The sequence below is a fragment of the Rutilus rutilus genome (assembly GCF_951802725.1).
Source record: "Rutilus rutilus genome assembly, chromosome: 20".
Taxonomy (NCBI): domain Eukaryota; kingdom Metazoa; phylum Chordata; class Actinopteri; order Cypriniformes; family Leuciscidae; genus Rutilus; species Rutilus rutilus.
In genome coordinates this window covers 14,231,564-14,252,460 of record NC_140225.1, presented here as the reverse complement: position 1 = coordinate 14,252,460, position 20,897 = coordinate 14,231,564, and the positions used below count along the sequence as shown (strand labels likewise).

General features: G+C 36.2%; 1 protein-coding gene across 3 annotated transcripts; it reads left to right on the top strand.

Annotated features, from left to right (window-relative positions):
* Nucleotides 1–7,835: 7,835 nt before the first annotated feature.
* papolg (poly(A) polymerase gamma) lies at nt 7,836–16,941 on the top strand (the record flags this gene model as incomplete). Of its 3 annotated transcripts, none has more annotated exons than XM_084391087.1 (22): nt 7,836–7,988; nt 8,598–8,765; nt 10,134–10,200; nt 10,335–10,416; nt 10,544–10,653; nt 10,737–10,790; nt 10,872–10,983; nt 11,076–11,165; nt 11,450–11,588; nt 11,765–11,837; nt 11,928–12,048; nt 12,131–12,215; nt 12,294–12,347; nt 12,686–12,805; nt 13,504–13,613; nt 13,734–13,855; nt 13,951–14,114; nt 14,600–14,709; nt 14,837–15,039; nt 15,217–15,297; nt 15,484–15,543; nt 15,616–16,941. In XM_084391087.1, the coding sequence occupies exons 1-22, from the start codon at nt 7,972–7,974 to the stop codon at nt 15,712–15,714; spliced, it is 2,241 nt and encodes a 746-aa protein (XP_084247213.1). In that variant the 5' UTR covers nt 7,836–7,971. The 3 variants fall into 3 exon arrangements, with proteins under 3 accessions (XP_084247213.1, XP_084247212.1, XP_084247214.1); XM_084391086.1 differs by having other exon boundaries at nt 14,597–14,709; XM_084391088.1 differs by lacking the exons at nt 11,765–11,837; nt 11,928–12,048; nt 12,131–12,215; ... (8 more) ...; nt 15,484–15,543; nt 15,616–16,941 and having other exon boundaries at nt 7,842–7,988; nt 11,450–11,592.
* Between the last annotated feature and the right edge of the window lie 3,956 nt (nt 16,942–20,897).

Here is a 20,897-nt window from a genome sequence, read left to right as displayed (position 1 = left end):
GTGAATTACGTACTTAATAAAAAACTTGCTTATTTTTTATTGTTATTTTTGTTATATCAATTGCAAAGTTTTTTTTTTTTTATTGCACAATGTCTTTTCTAATTTAAAAAGTGGGCATTTATACTCTTATGGAAACTTTCTTAAACGACTACAGTGCAAATATGTTACAGAGAATTTTTTTTAGCCACGTTTTAATGCTTTAATCCAAATACAGAGCCAATGGCAAAATGTACATGAAAAAGTAAAAAAATATTTCCCATATTATTTATTTGCCTCTTTATCTGCCCGTTTTGTTTGGCAGATGTGGCTAGTATGCTAAGATCTCATACTATCTGGTTCACACAGATGTTTGTGGATGCCGTTGGACTGATGTACAGACAGATCAAGAGTGAAGGCCATGTACTGACCCACCACCTGGATGGAAAAAAAAAATCGGTTGTCTTGCCTTGTTGATAGTTCTAAATTAAATGGCATGTATTTCTGAGATATGGTTGTAATCATTATTATCCTCACGCGTCTCTGCAAATCGCTGTTGAGTTATTAATGTAAAATGTCAAGATTTGTGAGCATTATAAACGAAATTATTTTGTCTCCGTCCATTCTCTTCGAAAGCATGTTTAATTCGCACAGAAGACCCTAAAAAGCACAGGAATCACCATAAAACACACCAGTGCAAACTTTACTTCACTTTGTCCACTGTCGCAAAGACGAATATATATTTGACACAGGAAATCTGACTGACCAAGATTAATTATAGGCCTTGTCGTGTCGACTGTGACCACCTTAAGTCTACATATCCCACTGAATATAAGTTTTACCTCAAAGGACGGAAAAAGGCGAAATGGGAATGCTCTTAAAATCCCTGGTAAGTCGAGTCTTGCCTTCTTTAAGGAATTTTAAGCTTCAGCAGTTCAGGCACATTCGAAGACTGAAAATTAATATTAATGGCTAGATTTCACAATGTGGCATTATCACACCGAGCGATGGGTGGGCATGCCATCTGGGTTTTGGCAGGTATTAGATATAATCAAAGGGATTACGTCTCTGTGGGCGAAATTATAAACGTGAGTACTGGTTATTCTGCGAAAAGGAACGGCGTGTGAGTGAGAGACAGAGAAAATCAGATTACCCCTGATTGTTGACTACATGGGGACACATGCTGTAAGATATAAAGACTACAATTATTGTATAAAAAAAAAAAAAGCTTTAATAGAACAAAGGACAAAGTAAAACACATCCTTGAATTATTATTGCGAAATCGTTATTTCAAGGTGACGCGCTTCACAAGTTCAGTCGGTGTTTATACTGTTGTTAATCTAAATAGGATGATGAATGGAGCCACACTATAGGGACGCAAGTCGTTTATCTGTTGAGTTAAGTCTTTCGTTTATTTTCATGTTCATAGATTGCGCATTGAGGCTGTATAAGTTCATAATCACTTAAGAGATGTTGTTGCTGTTATATAGATGTTATTCAGCACATCTTCACATAGGCCCATGCGTTAACCATAAGGCAAATAAACAACACAGCTCACATCCCCACAAGGATGGCTGTCATATTTGCTTTCATGCTAAGATTTAACGCAATTAGTTATCAATGACATTGAAGATATTCAAGTTTTTACAATAACCCGTGTTATTAAAACTGGTAGGCTTGAATAAGTTAAATTGCTTTGTCTATAATGTGCAAAATGCAACACAAATAAGCGGGATAAACATGGCATTGTTAATAATAAAAGTGAATTATATAAAAGGATAAACATTGGAGTCATTAAAGAGGTTTCTTGTGGTCGACATGATTCGCGGAGTTTGAGAGATGCAGTCAGAGAAAAAGCAATGTGTCGTGTTCCAGGCTCCCTCTGCTGTTCAGAAATAAGAGGACTTGACAAAAAGAAATGAACGTATCCTACTGAGAGAAGTGAATGAACCAACTTGATTTTATGACATTACAGACCACTAAATTAAACACAACGGAGTAAAAAATATAAACACAACTTTTTACAGCGATATACGTCTGGGATTTAAAACTGAAATCTGGTTCTTCATTACAATGTGAAGCTTCTTTTCCTCTTATTTATTTTTATTTTTATTTTTTTACAGTTGAGTTACTTGTAAAGAATGGTTTGTTATTTAATTGCACGGTTGACTAATTCTGTTTATGATTTTACGATTTGCTAAAGACTATAGGCTATAGGCTACAAAACGCACTGCAGTGTGACGATTGTGGAGAAAGAGACGTGAAGGTTTATACAATTATTGTTTTTGTTCTTGACAAAGAGGAGGATGATCATCTTTTGTTATAATAAGACAATATGAAAATTAAAAGGCCCCAATTCTAACATTTTTCTATGAAAGATGAGTAAGATGTAGATTTCTTGAAGCTTTTTATAATTACATTAGACATAAATTCTGCAAATCGTCCAAAACAAGGCTTTTGAAGGAAGAATCGTTCCTATATTTTTGTCATTTAAATGCGTTTTGTATTAAGAATTCATTACACTGCATTGCATTGTTTTTTCAACGACAGCCTTAAACTGAAGAATCTCGAACTGAACATGATCAGTCACTTTAGTTTTGATATACAAAGAACGAAATTTCAAATATCACGAATCAGAGATGCAAAGTTTACAATTTATTACTTGGTCCGAATATATTTGCTTACCACTTGCATCCAGCAATAATTTGGCTAGTTGACTGACTTGATTTCAGACTGAGGAAATCTGGTCGTTATAATTGCTTCAGAACCATGGACAGCGACTACACGAAATCAACTCTTGCAAATGCTTCTCACAGCCACACAAACTCTGCCATTAAAAAAACGTCTCTGTAAACATGCTCGGGAAACACGTTGCTTTCACGGCTCACGATACTGCTGAAGAATTCACTCAATGATCTTTATACCATAGCGGGATGACCAGCTAAAAAAAATAACAAAATCTTTCTATCTGACAACTGCTTCGGATTACATTACTAAATGCTTTCCTGCAGACTGAGGCTATCTGTATACATGCCTTGGTTAAGAGAACGAGGAACACGTTCAGCTGTTTACCTGTTGAAAAGAAAAGAAAAGAAAAGAAAAGAAAAGAAAAGAATAGAAAAGAAAAGAAAAGAAAACAAACTCTGCAGTAGTCTATAGAAGTGTTATGTTGCCATGTTAAAATACAGAATTAAATACAGTGGTTTCTAATATAATATTGTCTTGCATTGTATTGCATTTATCTCATTTAAATACTTCACAAAGTGCTTTTTGTTACCGTTTCTTTTATTCGGTTCCATTGTTCATTCGGACCTTTTACTTTCTGCTTCGAACATTTTCTTTGTAAATGCTGCATCTAAAATAAAGTGTACTTGAAATGTTTTTGAAAATAAAGATGATCATTGAAATTTGAAATGGTGTTAAAATGTTGTAATTAATAAAGAAAATGTCGTTGTGAGGGTCGTTTCTTGGTCTTAAATGAGTCAATAACATACATAGCCTATAAAAAAATTTATACAATCGACTGCAACATTGGAGGAAGACATTACACTAGAATGTTGACCAACGTGGTTTTGAGGGAAAAGTGTGATAAATCACACTGAAATATAACGATTTGAGAATGCCAATGTTAAAGCACAGCAGAAAGCTTGATTAACAGTGTAAAGCTGTGCGGCTTTTATACACCTTTAAGATCCAGTATAAATATAGCCTTCGTTCATTTTTAACGATCGAGTAATTTTATTCTTCAAGTCACTGGAACACAGTCATTGTGAATTTGTAACATTATCATGTATAAAACTTTGTAATATTAGGCTATATAAAATAAATTATTTCCATTAATATTTCCTTAAATGATTCTTTAAAAGATCTTCATCATCAAGTCGTGAATGGTGTACATTTTTCTTGCACATTAAAGTGAAATAGAATACAGCAAAAGTGTGAATCTATGTGAAAATAGCCTTTTGCATCCATACACACACAAAAAAATGTTTTACTACAATACCATATATCACAACAAAACACTATTGGGTATAGTAAAATAACTCTCACGCAACATTTCCTGTTCTGGTTTTCATTGGAGAGCTGCTGGACGTCATCACGCCACACCACTGGCATTGAGCCACTAGATGGTGCTGTGGATAAGCGATTACGCACGGCACACGCATTCTTTGGAACAATCTTGCCAAAGCCTGGCTTGTGTCTAATCGATTCAATCAAAACATATGCCAAAGCTCGTATTAAACTAAAACTATTACGCTTCATGAAATGGAGCAGATACAGCCCATTATAACCCTGAATGAATGTCCTAATTGTTCGTAAATAAATGTATTCCCTATACCAGGGGTTTTCAAACCAAGTGGACTCAATGGAGTGGTAGGGAGTCTGGAAAAGTTCAGGGAGACTAAATAGGCTAATTAATATTTAAATATATATATATATCGAGTTGGTCACTGCTCAGAGTTTTTTAATTTAGGTAGGGGAACTCGTCAGGGAGATGCTATGTCTCCAGTCTTATTTGCTCTTAGTATTGAGCCACTAGCGGAGGTAATAAGGAGCAAAATACAGGGGATAACCGATAAAGGAGGGAAGTGTCATAAAATATCGTTATACGCCGATGACGTATTATTATTCATTGAAAACACTGTTTCATCTATCCCGGGCCCATTTAGAGTGCCTTAGAGACTATGGCTTAGTTTCTGGATATAAGGTAAATGCTGAGAAATCAGAAGCAATGATGATTTCAGGACATTGGCCCACTCAGTTAGATAATGAAGTATCTTTTCGATGGTCTAGTAAGGGTTTCAGATACTTGGGTGTTACCCTTACACCCATGGCATCACATTTATACTTATACACACAGCTTTTTGAGACCATAAAAAAAGATTTGGCGAGATGGGAGATACTACCTCTCTCCATGTTTGGAAGGATTGAAACAGTAAAAATGAATATACTGCGGAGGCTTCTCTTCCTATTTCAATCTCTTCCTGTTTTGGTTCCAGTCTCAGCATTTCATAAACTAGAAAAATGGATTTCAAAGTTTATTTGGCAAAATAAAAGACCAAGAATTAGACTTAAAATACTTATGTCAAATAAGGACAGGGGGGGGGTTGAACCTTCCTAATCTTAGATATTGGGCTGCTCAGCTTAGGGCTATGGCTGCTTGGCTTGGCATCGATAAGGAGGCAGAATGGGTTCATATTGAACAGAATTCGCTTGCTGAAGTCTCTTTGACAGTTCTGCCATTCATGGACTTGCAAGCACAGAAAAGAGTGAAGAAAACAAATATGGATACAGCATACTGTCAAAATTTGGTCCACAATACAAAAAAAGTTTAGAGTAATCACCTTATCACGTGCAATACCTATTAAAGGTAACCCAGATTTCCTCCCTTCTATATGGGATGGTGCCTTTAGTAGATGGGAAGAGAATGGTTTTAAAGATAATTAATCAAATTTTTGATGGAGAAACCATAAGATCTTTTTCTCAATTATGTGATAAGTTTACACTGAGATCGAATGATCTCTTTAGATATTTACAATTACGACACTATATCACAATTCATAAACATTGGGACATAATTAAAAGATCTCCACCAAATGTTGAAAAATATTTTATCAATATTATTGAACATGATCTACCTACTAAAAACCATATAGCACATATTTACGGGAAGTTAATGCAGGACCGATCTGATGACACGTTTCATATCAAAAGAAACCGGGAACTAGAGTTAAATACTGTAATAGAGGATGAGATGTGGATAAATATATGTGCTGGCTGTCATAAGGGTATCAGCAGTCAAATGTGGAAGGAATTTGATTGGAAAATGAAAATGAGATTCTTTAGAGTTCCACTGGTGGTTGCCAAATTTGACAGTACTTCGCCATTATCACAATGCTGGAGAGGTTGTGGGATGGTGGGGGACTATGTGCATATATTCTGGGAATGTCCCAAAATAAGTGTATTGTTAAAAGGGAAATCAATAAAGTTTTGCTCATACTGTGACAGAATGGACACATAGACTGAAACAGATATACATGTTTGAGAAGATGACAGCAGACTTGCAGTTAAAATCTGACATTTTTCGACAGAAGTGGGCACTAATTGAAAATTTGCTTGAAATAAATAGATTTAATATATATATTAATATTAATATTAATATATATTAATGTTTGAACAATGCAGATAATGTACTGGTATGTGGTGTATTCTCTGAAATGCTGTCAAGGATTTGTGTATTTATTTTAACTTTTTTAATTTTTTTATTGCTCATTTATTTACTTTACATGATTAATATTATATGTAAATGATATGTAACAGTGCTCTGTTTATAAGAAAAGTTCAATAAAAACATATAAAAAATAAATAAAAAATAAATATTAATTATAGCCTATATTAGTATATATATATATATATATATATATATATATATATATATATATATATATATATATATATATATATATATATATATTTAAATCATGAAGATTAAAATAAATAAATTAGACTGAAAATGAATAAAAAAAAATAAACAAACCTAATGCAATTTAATAGAAACGAAATATTTTCCAAATTATATTTTACACATATTTGCAATGTTGTTCATACAACAAGAAAATATAAAGCTGCCTTTTCAATTTTAGGTCACTCCTTCTGAGTTTTGGATTGTTGAGTCTTATGAGTCTGAAAGGGGATTTAAAGCCATTTCCAAACTATTTTAAATGTATCACTCCACTGTAGGCTACATTAAAAATGAAGCAGGCCATACATGCCTCCAAAATCACAGACATCTGATTTTTAACAGATAAAAATGTATCCCTGTCAGTGTAATATATACGGATAGACAAGTATTATAAACAATAAGAAGTTATTTTTTACCAAATGTTCAATACCAGCTACTAAATACAGAGGAGTAGACCCTGTGTATTTTTCCACAGAAGAGTTCTGTAGGCTAGTTCTTGGGAAGCTTTTTATGTCGTTTGTTATTTGTTCAACTACATCACTTTCACCCATCAGTAGGCGACTGTCCAAATAAAGTTTCAGTATCGATCATCCCACATATTATGTTGAAAAAGGACCAAACTTGTCATGCAGTCGGTTGTATAGGCCTACTATTTACGCGGCTTTGGTCACGTGATGTTGCCAGATAGCGAGGGGCACGTTGTCACAAATGGTCATCGTGTGTTCAAATACTTTTTATGTCCAGGCCAGTAACTGAGGAAATGTGCATTGTTTTTTTTTTTTTTTTTTTTTTTTTTTGGTAACAAAAATCTTTAAAATACATTTCTATGATTTGACTTTCAAAATTAAACATACTGTGAGAAATATCCAAGCCCCGATCTCTTCAGGATTCCTACTTTTTACCTTTTAAAAAAAAATGACTGTTTGATAGTCGTCTCGCATGCTGCTCTGCTCACTGTAGTCCAATAAAATCGTAATTGATATTTGAAATGTCACGGACCTATTGGGAAAGGGATTGAGAGATTCTCAGATATATGGGGCTGTTTTAACCTTTTTAAAGAATACAGGATTAGAGCATAGGATAGGCTATAGCCTATTGCATGAGGATTGTGATGCTTCTGCCCACCTTTATGGTTGAGGAGCCCAGGGCGGACGGACGTTGGGGGAGCCGAACACTCAGCGCCAGGAGAAGGTGGTTGAGGCATTAGCTGCTACATCCACCAATAAAAGGAGAGAAGAGGGAAGGAATGTAGGTTATTTAAAATAAAAGGAATATTGGATGCATCACCCATGTAGGCTGTACATTAGGTGGCGGTAATACTCCAAAGGAGTGAGCGGCCAGTAACAACAAGAAGAAGAAAACATTCATCTGAAAGTGTCAGGGCGCAGAGCATGTCGGGAGATGTCTGTCCGGTGGGCGCCATATTGGAGCAACAACTATTGTTATAAATTGAGACGGGGCTGCTGCTGGCTGAGTTTACATGTTTTCTGCGTGTTTGTTCTGAAAATAAGTGGATATTTATACGCAAGGTCATGAAAGAGATGTCAACGTAAGTGTTCCATGCCCCAAAGTGCTTTTAGTAGGGTAAACGGGTTAGTTGTTGGTTTAAAAATTGCCATGCTAGGCTAGTTTAGCCAGTTTATTAAGATAACGGTGAGAGAATGCAGACTGTAACGTTAGCTGATAAACGGCATGATTGTGTGTTTTTAATTTAATAAATGATTACTTGACAGTGGTTAAATACACGCATGCTTTAGTCCGTTGCATTTAAACAAAGTATTTCGGTGGTGTTTGCCAAGTAACGTTAATCTTGTCTTTGTTTACTCAAACATTGGGCAATGCACGGTTCTTTCAAAGCTTGTTTACGTTTCATGAAACGAAGCGTAGGCTATTTGAATGTACAATATGATCTGCTATTATTTATATCGAGTTAAGCATATACACATAATATATAGGCCTATGTGTGACATACATATTTACATATTACTATTTTGTACTGTCATATGTTTAGAGCGCCCCTTAATTTTTAAAAAGCTTTTAGGCTTTTTTGTTGTTGTTGTTTAATAGTATTTTGATTTGTTATTAATCTTAATATTTAATGTCTCTACAGTGCACAATGAACCTATTATTATTGTCATGATTATGTCTTCATTTGCAGGACTGGTGACAGTACGCTTGGCGGGCAGCAGCCTCGGAAACATTATGGCATCACATCTTCAATCAGCCTGGCCTTTCCCAGAGAGATTGACCATATCTACACTCAAAAGCTCACTGAGGCTATGAAACCATTTGGAGTGTTTGAGGGTGAAGATGAACTCAATCACAGGTGAGGGCTTTCATTTATGGAACTTTCCAGTGGTTAGAGACAGGGGTTTGTGCATTGCAGACTGCCACATGTTTGTTGCTATCTGTGTAGTGTCTTTGATGAAAGTACCAACATAAACCTTTGAAGGATCTTTACAGTCAACATATCTGGAGCTATCTGTATATGCAAAATGTTCTTTATTGTTTACTGTCTTTGAAAAATGTGATGTTGAACTTTTTATTATTATTTTTGACATTGGAAACTTCATGACTGTTTGGACACAGTGCAATAATCAACACTATCCAGTCCTTAAATGACCAATGTGTATTCTCTCTCAATGTTACTTGCATCCAGATATCCCTGTTTATTTGTCAGCTAAGTCCGTCAGATGGAAACTACAGATCATACTTGAGCATTTTTGTATGTTTTGGAAAGGCAACAAGCCCAGTTCATTACAGGTGTTGAAGTAGCACTACTTTTTTGTAGGGCGTAGCCCTTTTCTCTTTTTTTTTTCTTTTTTTTCTCTCTCTCTTTAAAAAAAAAAAAAGTAATGTAGCACAGTTTATACAAATTCAGAATTAGTACCCCATAGAAAGCCAAGTTTTATTAAAATCCTGTCTTGCCAGCATTAGGTTGTCATTTTTGAGGTTTCATCCTCCAACATTTAGTCACTCCTATAGTGTGTGAACTTGAGAGGCAGGCTACGACTGATTTAAACCAAAGATTTGCTGAGAATCTTGCTGAAAATTTAAACGCAGGGTGGCAGCTTCCAGTTCTTGCTTGGCTTAGATGTCACTGAAATAGCAGTAACCACTTGATAATCATGGGACCAACACTGACCCTGAAAATATTGTGATAAGTGTCTTGGAGATTTGTTCCTTGGTGAAACATAAAATTTTAAATATGTATGTAATTGCTTACTATGTAGTGCATAATAAAACAATTAAATTCTATATATAATTTGATTTTTCTTTTAATAACTGGAATATTTTAACATTTTACATAATTACGTATTGTAAATACAGGTGGAGTATGTATGTGCAAATGTGTAGTGTATAAGTTAAGCTATCAGGCTTATTGTGTATCTGTATGCTATTCTAGTATGTGTAAGTGAACCAAACAGACTTTAATTGTCATTAAAACGTAGTTCAAACATATAACATAAAACATGATTTTGTGGGAATTGTAAGCAGGCTCTAAAGAGAGTACCTGATGGAGTCCTGAGACCCGATTTCAAGACACAAGACCTGATTTCTCATGACAGTGGCACTCTATTTTACATAAAAAGCATAAAATTTGAAAAAATATTGCAATCGTGCCATACCCTGACTCACTTCTATGTGTCTTCTATCTTTGTAATGACTAAGAGAGATGTTTGTGTCTGTATAGGCTTGCAGTTCTTGGGAAGCTGAATTCATTTGTTAAGGAGTGGATTTCAGAAATCAGTGAAACAAAGGTAAATAATACCACAGGTCTCTTGGCCTGTTACGTCATCGTCACATCACCTGTTATGTCAAGACTCAAGAAGTTAAATTTCTTTTAATCAAGAATTACAAGTGGCTTTTCTAAATCATCTCTTTTGCCTCACAGAATCTTCCACCGTCAGCCGTTGCGAATGTTGGTGGCAAAATCTTTACTTTTGGATCATATAGGTTGGGAGTGCACACAAAAGGTACATTTGAAGAGCTTTCTTGTACTGTAAAGCAGCAGAAAATTCTTAAGGTTGCAGATCTTTTAAGTTATAAAGAGGAATATATGTACCCTTTGCATATCAAGGTTTTTTTTTTTTTTTTTTTTAGGTGCTGATATAGATGCTTTGTGTGTTGCCCCACGTCATGTTGAAAGAACTGACTTTTTTTCATCTTTCTTCGAAAAACTAAAACGGCATGATGAGATTAAGGATCTACGGGTGAGTACCTTTTCCATTACCCATAATTTCTGCCACTGCTTTGTTTTAAGAGTGACTTTATCTTGTGTATAATTCCTGTTTAGGCTGTGGAGGATGCTTTTGTGCCAGTGATCAAATTCAAGTTTGATGGCATTGAGGTAAAGCATTTGATGACAAATTGTTTATGATATAAGCCTGCATGATATTTATTTATTTACTTTTTTTCTTCACCCCCTCAGATTGATCTGCTGTTTGCCAGGCTGGCTCTACAGTCCATTCCTGATAACCTGGACCTAAGAGGAGACTCCCTCCTCAGAAACTTGGACATCAGATGCATTCGCAGTCTAAATGGCAATAACCTTCAAGATTTTATGTTTTAATGTCACAGTCTTAATTTCTCTATTATTTCATAGATTTACTTGTTGTTTTGTACATTTTTGCAGGTTGCCGTGTTACGGATGAGATCCTATATTTGGTGCCTAATAAAGAGAATTTCAGATTAACATTGAGAGCGATTAAATTGTGGGCCAAACGTAAGTGTGATTTAAATTATTGCCTTTTGAGACTTTTTTTATTTATTATTATTGATCGAGTAGAGAAGGACAGAAATGATGGGGAGAAAAAGGTGAAATGGGACAGGGAAATTACTTGATGAAAATGCTTTGCACTCATGAGCACCCCAGCTCAATGTGTCCTAGCATGTGTTAACCACTAGTTTCTGATGTCTGATTTGAAATTCTGATCTCTTTTATTCTAAATCTTGACTTTGCTAAGAATGCAATCCACTGACTTTTTGTTTTTGTTGTTTTGTTTTTAGGCCGTGGAATCTATTCCAACATGCTAGGCTTTCTGGGTGGAGTGTCCTGGGCTATGCTGGTGGCCAGAACATGTCAGCTCTACCCAAATGCTGTTGCCGCCACACTTGTGCACAAGTTCTTTCTGGTCTTCTCTAAATGGTGAGATCACAGCACATGTGGTTCATATAGTGGAACTGAAACTTCACATATTGTGTGCTGTTAATGTCCAAGTCCATATCCTGTAGTCATGGAATGTCCATTGCTTTCCCCTTCTCATCTCTTCAATGCATTTTTTTTTTTTTTTTTTTTTTTTTTTTTTTTTTTTACTTCATCAGGGAATGGCCAAACGCTGTGCTTTTAAAACAACCTGAAGACAGCAATTTGAATCTGCCAGTCTGGGATCCGCGGGTTAGTATTATTATGTTCATTGTATATAGTTTTTCTAGGCTTTATGATAGTTTTCTGATTTCACTCTACCCTCTGTTGTTTTACTTTCAGGTGAATCCATCAGACAGGTATCACCTGATGCCAATCATCACGCCTGCATACCCACAACAGAACTCTACCTACAATGTGTCTACTTCCACACGCACCATCATGAGTGAAGAGTTCAAGAATGGTATGAAATTTAAATCAAAGCAGGTCAGATATTGGCCATCTCCCTTGACCATTGCTCATGTTTCCAATTTTTCTGTTTTAAGGTCTCACTGTTACAGATGAAATTCTTCTGGGTAAAGCAGACTGGTCCAAGTTGTTTGAACCTCCCAACTTTTTCCAGAAGTACAAGTAAGTGGTTATCCATAGTGTCATATCAGAGATAAATTCCAGTAAAGATTGAACTTAATGTTGGTTTGTTTGTTGCAGGCATTACATTGTCCTTACTGCCAGTGCATCCACTGAGGAAAACCATCTAGAGTGGTAAAATCTTAGTCAAATTAATTTCTTGCTGCTTCTTTTTTTGTGTGTCTGCAAAAATTGTTCTAATTTTAATTGGACTTAGTAATAGTTGTCAGAGATTTAAAATTTACCCCCCAACCCCCAAAAGAGGACTATAGTTTGGCTTGTTTGTATGGGTTTGTACTAAAATGTTTTCATTCCACTTAAACAGCATTACAACAATAATAATAATAATAATAATAATATTAGAAAAGGCTACACTTAAACTCAAATTCACGATCTACATTCTGAAATCCGTTCATTGGGTTCTGTTTCTGGAACCACAGACTCCTCAAATAATGATGTTCTGGTCTCCACAGGATTGGACTGGTGGAATCAAAGATAAGAGTGTTGGTTGGAAATTTGGAGCGCAATGAGTACATCACCCTTGCGCATGTCAACCCACAGTCTTTTCCCGGTTCAAATGAGAACCGCAATGAGTAAGTAATAGATTGGTGGGTGGCGTGACCAACAAATTGTCTAGGTATGAGTAATTTTATCGCAATATAATGTTTGTTTGTTTTTGTTTTCTTTGTCGGGTTTAAATTTTATATTCATTCATAGTGAAAATGCTCTGCACTTCAAATAAACGTGGGACTATTTGTGCATAATAATAGAAAGAAATCTTTTACAAGTGAAATGTATTATGTAATTTTTCTTTTTTATCTGGAACTTGTTGAATGCAAATTGTTTTTTTGTTTTTTTATCATACGAAGTGCCTATGTAAAAGACCAACTCTCGTTAAACGTAAGGTAATGATTCCTTTAAATGCAAAGCTGTCCTGCACAGATTTATATCTATCATGTTGCAGACAGTATGGCAAAATCTCTACCAGCTGACATTTCTATTGTGCTTTATCTATCGTATTGTCATCCTGCCATCATAACAAACATGAGGCTAATGTTTTGTTCATTAAGGCACGAGGACAGATGATGTGAGGACACTATTGGATTTGCTCTGATTATTATTTTAATTTTATATTTGTTCTCAGGGTTTCAGCTTCTGCTTCATACAGCCACCTTTAATCACCATTTTACAATGCCGATATTTATTTTGCTGATCTCTAATGGCCTCTGTATAGGGACTAATATAGAGAAATTAATTTTTGTTATAAATTTGCATGCTGTTCTTTTCACAGGAATGAGTTTGTTTCCATGTGGTTTATTGGAATCAGCTTCAAAAAACTGGACAATTCTGACTGTGTGAATATTGACTTGACCTATGACATCCAGTCCTTCACCGATACTGGTAAGCTGCTCTGCCTGTGCATTCTGTTTTCCTCCATCGTCCTGTTAAAGTTACTGGTTATTTTGGATGCAGAGGACACTTAGGGTCTTTTAATGTCTAAAAGCTGGATTTTCTTTGTAGTTTATAGGCAGGCCAGCAACATCAACATGCTGAAGGATGGCATGACTATTGAGGCCACACATGTGAAAAAGAAACAGTTGCATCATTACCTGCCTCCTGAACTTGTGCAGAGGAAGAAGAAGGTAAAACCACATAGTCTTCTAGTGTTTACATTAATGATCAATGCTCTTGGTCTCTAAAGAAGCTATATCCATAACCTATCTCTATCTCATGGCAGAGTTTGGGAGATATAAACCGAAGCTCAAATGGTGGTGGGTCGAAGCGCTGCTCACTGGATAGCAGTCAGCTGGACAGCTCCAGGGACACAGACATTGGCACCCCGTTCAGCTCGCCTACACCAGTCAGCCAACCATGCCAACCAGTCTCCACACCTGAAGACAGGTAGTGTCACTGATTGGGATTAAATGCTTGTGATTTATTGTACCTGATTTAGCTGGTTTACACCAAAGGATTCCTGAAAGATTGTGAGTTTTTAAGTGAATCTCAAATACCTGCCCAAGGGACTGAAATGGCATTTTTCAATTTATTGTATCACACATGACTTTTAGCAGGCTTTTAGAGGTCTAGGGGTTGGAAGAGAAAACAAGATTTTTTTTTTTTTCTTGCTTCAGTGCACAAATTATAAATGTCACAAATTGCAGGCGGTTTTTTTATTTAGTTTTTGTGGTCAAGCTAATTTTATGGCCTCATTCACAAGCACAAGAAATGCAGAAATATGAGTTGGCCGTAGTGTCAAAATGCTGTTAGATAAAATTAACTTATTTACAATTACCTAATTTTTCAACATTGGCAGTATTTTTTTAACCTTCTGCTTCTTCTGTATTAACCCTGTCTTTTATCTCCCTGTTTTTGTTTTTTTTCAGTAGTATCAGCCCACCCAGTCATCCAGTCCTTGTGTTCATGGACAGCCCACCAGCATCAGAATTGTCGCCTCCAAAACCAGAACAGGGAATGTCCATTCCAGTCATCGGCTCCAGTAAGTGCCATCATATCTTCTGTTATGGACTTGTTCCTGTTTTTCTAATGGGGAAACACATTTGTTGGTCTTTTTGTAAGTTGCAATTCATTCTGATTCCACTAATTTACTACTTTTTTCTTTTCAGAGCCCATCGCCACTCCAGTTGCCAAGCCCCCAACACCTCCCGCTGGCAACACCATTCCTACAGTGGTGGGCCGCAGTGTGATACCACGCATTACCTCTTCCTCCCCTAGCCCAACTGACCTGCCCAACAGTGTCAATGGAGCACCAAAGAGACCTCACTCTCCATCTCTGGAGGATCCACCTAAGAGGCACAAAGACACAGAGGTCTCACAAAGCTCTTTATTTGCATTTTTTTTTTTATTTACCATTCAAAAGCACACACACACACACACAAAAAGAAATCCATTATGAATGGTCAACCTCTTCATTTCTGAGGAACCCTAATAAAAATGGACAAATCCAATCCAGCCTTAACTTCAAGCATGCCTTAATATGTGTCAGGTGTTTTCTGATGACTCTGCGTTTAAAGAACCGAACCCTCCAACTACCAATGGCTTGGATGGTGATGATGGGCAAACAGTGGTGAGTGTATTTCTATTTTTTTTCTTCATGTTTATTGCATTAACCACAGGTGTACACCACAATTGGATCATTTCACTGAAATTGAAACAGTTTTCTCGCATCAACACAATAAGACCTCACGCAATGTTTGTGCAAAAACAAATTTACTGAAAACACCCTCCCCACCCCACCCCCTCTTTGACACAGGAGGGTTTTGCAGCAACCAAACCTATGCCAATACCAACAATCGATACATCAAGATCACAGGTAATTGACATGCAATTATTATTATAATTTAATGTCAAAATTGGAATTAATTTAATAGTCGTTTGTTTTCAGAGACTACCCAGTAAAGAGCTTCCGGATGCATCTTCCCCAATCCCCACAAGCAACCTCCGTGTGATTAAAAATTCAATCAGGCTCACCCTTAACCGATAACAGTGAGCTATCTACAGGTGACATGAATTGTTACTGTTGCTGCCACTCTTGGGTTTGCCCTTTAATCTATTTTTTTCTCCTTTTCTTGAGCATTTGTCTACACAGGTTTTCCCTTAAAGAGTGGAACCACACCTGTGTAACAGCAGTGCTGCTTTTAAACTGCTACTGATATTTGGCTGGTCTTCCTGCTTGTTAAAGAGTTAGTGTAAAGTATTGATTTGTCTTTGTTTTTTTTTCTTCCCAAGTAGTTTTTTTTTTTTTTTATGCCTTACTGTGTCCGAATGCTTGCGTAGACATCTATTTGAGCTTTTGAAACAACTTGTACAGTAGAGTAGTTTGTAAATAACTTTAAAAATCATTGTTAGTCTTTCTATGCCACCTTAATGTAGTTTTTATTAACAAAAAAAGTTGAAAAAAAAAATTGTCCTGTTTGTCACTGTAAATGAGATTCTTTGTTTGTCCAAAGGTTTTCCTTGCAGTCTTTTTGTAATGGCTGTATTGATTCTGGTACAGTTTCTGGGAGGACCTTTTGTGTGGGGTGCGTATGTGTGCGAGTGTGTAGATGGACCAGCATTAGTAACTCAAAACCATGACTCCCATTACAGGTCACAAGCGCTGCTGCCACTCCATAGTTTCGTTATCAGCTCAGAACAAAAGAGCAGTATTAGATCTGAGGTATGGGTTTGTTGGGCCTACATTTCAAAGCAGGTTTGCTTTTACTGTGAGTTTGCTAAATGATAAACGAGTCCATGTTGGTTTTGCGTGTGCATGTGCATGATTGTAATTTCCTGCGTCTAGGGCGTCACCCCCTGCGCCTCCCATGGAGGTCTGAATGGCAGTGTCTCTTGAACTTTAACTTTGAACACTTTCCATTTATTTTCCATTTTTCCTCCATCCCCCCTTCCTTTCCACAACCTACTGTCCTGCCCTGTTGGGGTGTACAGAGAACATAGGCTTACTCTTCATTTTGGGGTTTCTTAACATTTTATTTATTTGTACCATTATCATTTTTTATATCACAGGTATTGCAGTTTAACTTTTTTTTTTCTTCTAGACATTCATTTCATCGCTCAGTTTGAATCTTCCTGTTACCTTTAGGACAATTTAAAAAAAAATCTACTTGTCATATTCTTTTGTAGGGCAAAAGTTGTATTTGAAAGGGTATTTTTGTATGTAATGTAAACTGCCTTCTTTACATTTGAGAACATAAAATTCACAAAACCCCAAGTGGCTCCTGTCTTTTTTTCCCCCCACTTTTCCAAAGTGTTCTTGTTCATGACAACGATGATTTTAAAGAGAAAACGGGACATATATTCTTTACATGTAGTGTAGGTTATCATGTTGCAAATTCAGGTAATAGTGCCACAGCTTACGATGACGTCACCTCCTATGGGCCATCCCTGTGACGTAGTTAATGAAGTTGTAAACACTCATGTCGCGTTGACCACAACTCTCACATAGGATATTTGCTAATAAGCTATGAATAACTAAACTGTTAATTGCAAAAATATTTACCCATATAGAGTCAAAGCGTAAATTCTCTCGAAGAAGTGTTATTCTTTCTCTGTTGTTGGAAATAAACTTCCTTGTTCGTGGGAGATTCCCACTGCGTGCAGGGGATTACCCTTTCATAGGTTGATCAGTTGCGTGAACTTTTTAGTAAATACAAGCGGCGTCCATTTTAAAGAATAATATGATACTGGTCATTCAATCTCTTAAATTTTTTTAGCTAAACCGTGTCAGAACGAGCTGATTTATTCTGTCAGAAGTAACGTTAGGTCCTTGTTTCTTAATGGGATAGAAACGGCTATCAATTCAAAATGCTGGAGAACATCAAGAGTAAAGAAACTCCCAAGTGTCTGACTTACTGAAGTGAATCTTGTAGTATGAAATAAAAAAATTCGTGGGATTTCAAAAAAGTATGTATTTACTTTCCATTTCAACAAATAAAAAGTAAACACATTATTACAAGTACCTTGACATTTCTCATTTCATTTCTGTGTAATTTGAATTTGACTGCGCACTATGCACTTCCCTAGTTGGATTGGCTGCGCAGACGCTGAATAATATGGCAAGCCACATTAACAAAAAAAATTTGTTAATAACGAAATGTATTGAACATTTATAGATCAACAGATTTTGTCTGAAAATAAATAATAAATCACACATTATTTATACTAATATATACTTAAGCTAAAATGTTTTGTCTAATTTAATACTTGAATTATTTTGATAAAAGAATTAAGTTTTGTTCAATAAATATACTGTCATTAAAATATTAATATAAAAGTAAATTAAAAAAGTACATAAACAATTATTTTTAAAAGTAAAGGTTCTGAAATCATTAAAAGATATGTCATAAATTAAGATAGATTTACAGTTGTAACAGTAAATCATATTTTGTTACATGATGTTATTAATATCAGATTTTTAAATATGGTTTCATTATGGTGATTAATTCTAAGGTGAACACCCAACTCAATATATGATATCTACCATCTGAATCTAACCATATAAAGTCAACAAATGGGAAAATCAGCCAGCTATTTATTATCATGTTAATAATTGTGCCTTTAGACCCGACTGCAGGGGCGCCTTTTACATATTCTTCCGTTATTGAAAAACTGTTGCTTTAATTAGCTTGAACAAATCATTAAGAAGTCCTTTGTCTCAAAATATATTCAATAATTTTAGCGATTCTAAATCTACAACATTTTAAAAACATCAAATATTAGATCAAATTAACACAGAATTAACTTTGCACTGCTGCCCGCTATCGCCAATGATCAGCCAAATTTCCACATGCATCTGATGTTTTGGAAAGTGCTGCTGCAAGTTTTTGTGCCATCTAGTGGTTTAGAGGAAAATAAAATCAAAGTAGCCTTTAGCCCCGTTGTACCCTATCTATTTTTAGTTGCTAATACTTTTCTATTTAATATGTAATCCAATAGTAATTATCTATTCAATTAGTCACTATTCATTCTTTCTAGTCACTATCCCAATAGTCTGGTCTAGTCTTTGGAAATCCATGTAATGATGTTTTGCCCTTGCAGTGAAAAGAATTGTTCCTCAATATAGTGATAAACTTTTATGGCTTTACAACTACTTTTGTTTGAGGGCAAGCCAAATTAGCAAACAGGTGGCATTATGCAAATGTAGGGTGACGCAGCTGCATTACGGAAGTAAGGGCAGGACTACAGACAAGGGCTGCATCCGAAATCACGTACTTCCCTACTATATATAGGCAAAATACAGTTTTTGACTAAAGTATACACTCACCTAAAGGATTATTGGAACACCTGTTCAATTTCTCATTAATGCAATTATCTAATCAACCAATAACATGACAGTTGCTTCAATGCATTTAGGGGTGTGGTCCTGGTCAAGACAATCTCCTGAACTCCAAACTGAATGTCAGAATGGGAAAGAAAGGTGATTTAAGCAATTTTGAGCGTGGCATGGTTGTTGGTGCCAGACAGGCCGGTCTGAGTATTTCACAATCTGCTCAGTTACTGGGATTTTCACGCACAACCATTTCTAGGGTTTACAAAGAATGGTGTGAAAAGGGAAAAACATCCAGTATGCGGCAGTCCTGGGCGAAAATGCCTTGTTGATGCTAGAGGTCAGAGGAGAATGGGCCGACTGATTCAAGCTAATAGAAGAGCAACTTTGACTGAAATAACCACTCGTTACAACCGAGGTATTCAGCAAAGCATTTGTGAAGCCACAACACGCACAACCTTGAGGCGGATGGGCTACAACAGCAGAAGACCCCACCGGGTACCACTCATCTCCACTACAAATAGGAAAAAGAGGCTACAATTTGCACGAGCTCACCAAAATTGGACAGTTGAAGACTGGAAAAATGTTGCCTGGTCTGATGAGTCTCGATTTCTCTTGAGACATTCAGATGGTAGAGTCAGAATTTGGCGTAAACAGAATGAGAACATGGATCCATCATGCCTTGTTACCACTGTGCAGGCTGGTGGTGGTGTAATGGTGTGGGGGATGTTTTCTTGGCACACTTTAGGCCCCTTAGTGCCAATTGGGCATCGTTTAAATGCCACGGCCTACCTGAGCATTGTTTCTGACCATGACCATCCCTTTATGACCACCATGTACCCATCCTCTGATGGCTACTTCCATGTCACAAAGCTCGAATCATTTCAAATTGGTTTCTTGAACATGACAATGAGTTCACTGTACTAAAATGGCCCCCACAGTCCCAGTTTGGGATGTGGTGGAACGGGAGCTTCGTGCCCTGGATGTGCATCCCACAAATCTCCATCAACTGCAAGATGCTATCCTATCAATATGGGCCAACATTTCTAAAGAATGCTTTCAGCACCTTGTTGAATCAATGCCACGTAGAATTAAGGCAGTTCTGAAGGCGAAAGGGGGTCAAACACAGTATTAGTATGGTGTTCCTAATAATCCTTTAGGTGAGTGTATGTCCGAGTTCACTGTACTCATAAAAGAGAAGGCAAAAATTACCTGGATGACCTACTTCCAGCAAGATACTTAAGTGCACACATAATGGACACTTTTCTATCCCACAAGGCCAAGGATTTGTGAATGGCAGTGAAGCAACACAACTTGACACTTGTAGTGGCGAATGTATTGTACTTCCAGATTACATTCAATCTACACACATTTATATACTATAGAACATACTTTTCTAGCAGTTGCTAAGTAATTGCTTATTCAAAATAAGTACAAGAGAGTATGCGATGTGCCCTGGGAAGATTTCCCTCTTTTTAATTTCGGCTCAGTAGCAAGAACATTTTTCCATTTAGTCAGGTTCCAGAGCAAAATAAAAGAACGTTAATTCACTTTATAGGCCTAATGAGAGTTTGTGCTAATTGGCTAAGATTTGAAAATAACAATAAAAATTGCAGAGAGTCAGAGACAGGTGCAGTTACTAAACATGTTATTTGGTTAGCTATTTAACATTTTTAAATGGTCTACAGCAACAGTCAACAAAGGAGTGCGGGCGGCGTGCCTTCAGTTGCAGATGCTGCGTTTAGCTTTAGATAACGATTCTAAAATTATTTTAGGGCTCCGGATTCAACCCACTTTAATTTCCTCATTTGTTTAAAAACATTTATTTATTTTTACAAAAAAAATAAAATAAAAATAAATAAAGTTGTCCTCCGGAGGTGGGCAAAAAAGTAAAAAAAAAA